At 38.5% G+C, this 1,070-nt stretch overlaps 1 protein-coding gene across 1 annotated transcript in view; it reads left to right on the top strand.

Moving 5' to 3' along the window:
• The window catches only part of LOC107683889 (membrane-associated guanylate kinase, WW and PDZ domain-containing protein 2-like), an 85,466-nt gene that overhangs the window by 59,704 nt on the left and 24,692 nt on the right, over positions 1–1,070 (top strand). The window contains exon 10 of the mRNA XM_016479953.1: positions 341–875. Within this exon, the coding sequence (XP_016335439.1) occupies positions 341–875 (535 nt within the window). The remainder of the gene's footprint in view (positions 1–340; positions 876–1,070) is intronic.

Genomic DNA, 1,070 nt, shown 5'->3' with positions numbered 1-1,070 from the left:
TAATAATAAGAAATGTTTCTTGAGCACCAAATCAGCATATTAGAATGATTTCTGAAGGATCATGTGACACTGAAAACAGGAATAAATTATATTTCTACACATTTAAAATATTAATATTAAACATTTTTCAATTGTAATTTTAATATTAAAATTACTTTAAATTGTAATAATATTAAAAATATATATTATTTTCAAAACCATTAAAAATTGACTCCAAACCTTTAAAAAGTAGTGTGTATAAAATCTGTTTATTGAAGGTAAGATTTATTTAGTTGAATAGTTTCGGTTAAACCTTCATAATGAATGCAATTTAACACTTTTCATCTCTTGCCTCTTCCAGCGGATATTCTGGTGTACATCAATGATACCTGTGTGCTTGGCTTTTCTCACAAAGAGGTAGTGGAAATGTTGAAAGCCATTCCGGTGGGTCACACTGTGGACGTTGTTGTCCGAAGAGGCTACCCCATGCTCTATAACTCTGATGGCTGTCCGAAGATGCCTAATCCTAATCTAACGGCATCCCTAGACCAGTCACTACATCTACCTCCACCAACCACCACCCAACCCCAGGCCCAGGCTCCTCTCCCATACGCTCAGCTACACCTCAACCACAACGGGCCCATGTGGTCTGATTTTGAGAGGGGATCCTCAAGGAATCTCAGAGGTCGGGCATCGAGGTTCAGTTTGGATGCTAATGGTAATTCATCTCCATTTGCTTCTCCTTCAAGACAGCCATCATCATACCAGTACTCTAATGGGTATGGGAGTGGGTTCCTGAGACCACCACGCTCTGCCCGAAGTATCAGGAGGTTACAGAGTACAGAACTGGCCAGCCAGAGTGACAGCGAGGTGGTGTCTGCGATTGGATCCCATAGGTGAGAGCATTTTATATATGATTGTCACTGCTATGATTAGGATTGGGAGAGTTACGTTAAAAATGTACAGTATTTCACTACAGTTTACACAGAATACTTTGCTGTAAAATATTTCATTAGATTACTTCTTCGTACAAGTGGAAAAATCTGCCCGTGTTGTTTAAAAGTGAAAATATTTGCTTTCTTCATTACAAA

The sequence above is a fragment of the Sinocyclocheilus anshuiensis genome, unplaced genomic scaffold (assembly GCF_001515605.1).
Source record: "Sinocyclocheilus anshuiensis isolate Anshui unplaced genomic scaffold, SAMN03320099.WGS_v1.1 scaffold1625, whole genome shotgun sequence".
Classification (NCBI taxonomy): domain Eukaryota; kingdom Metazoa; phylum Chordata; class Actinopteri; order Cypriniformes; family Cyprinidae; genus Sinocyclocheilus; species Sinocyclocheilus anshuiensis.
Note: the sequence above shows the minus strand (reverse complement) of the source record. Positions and strands in the feature narration are given on the sequence as shown.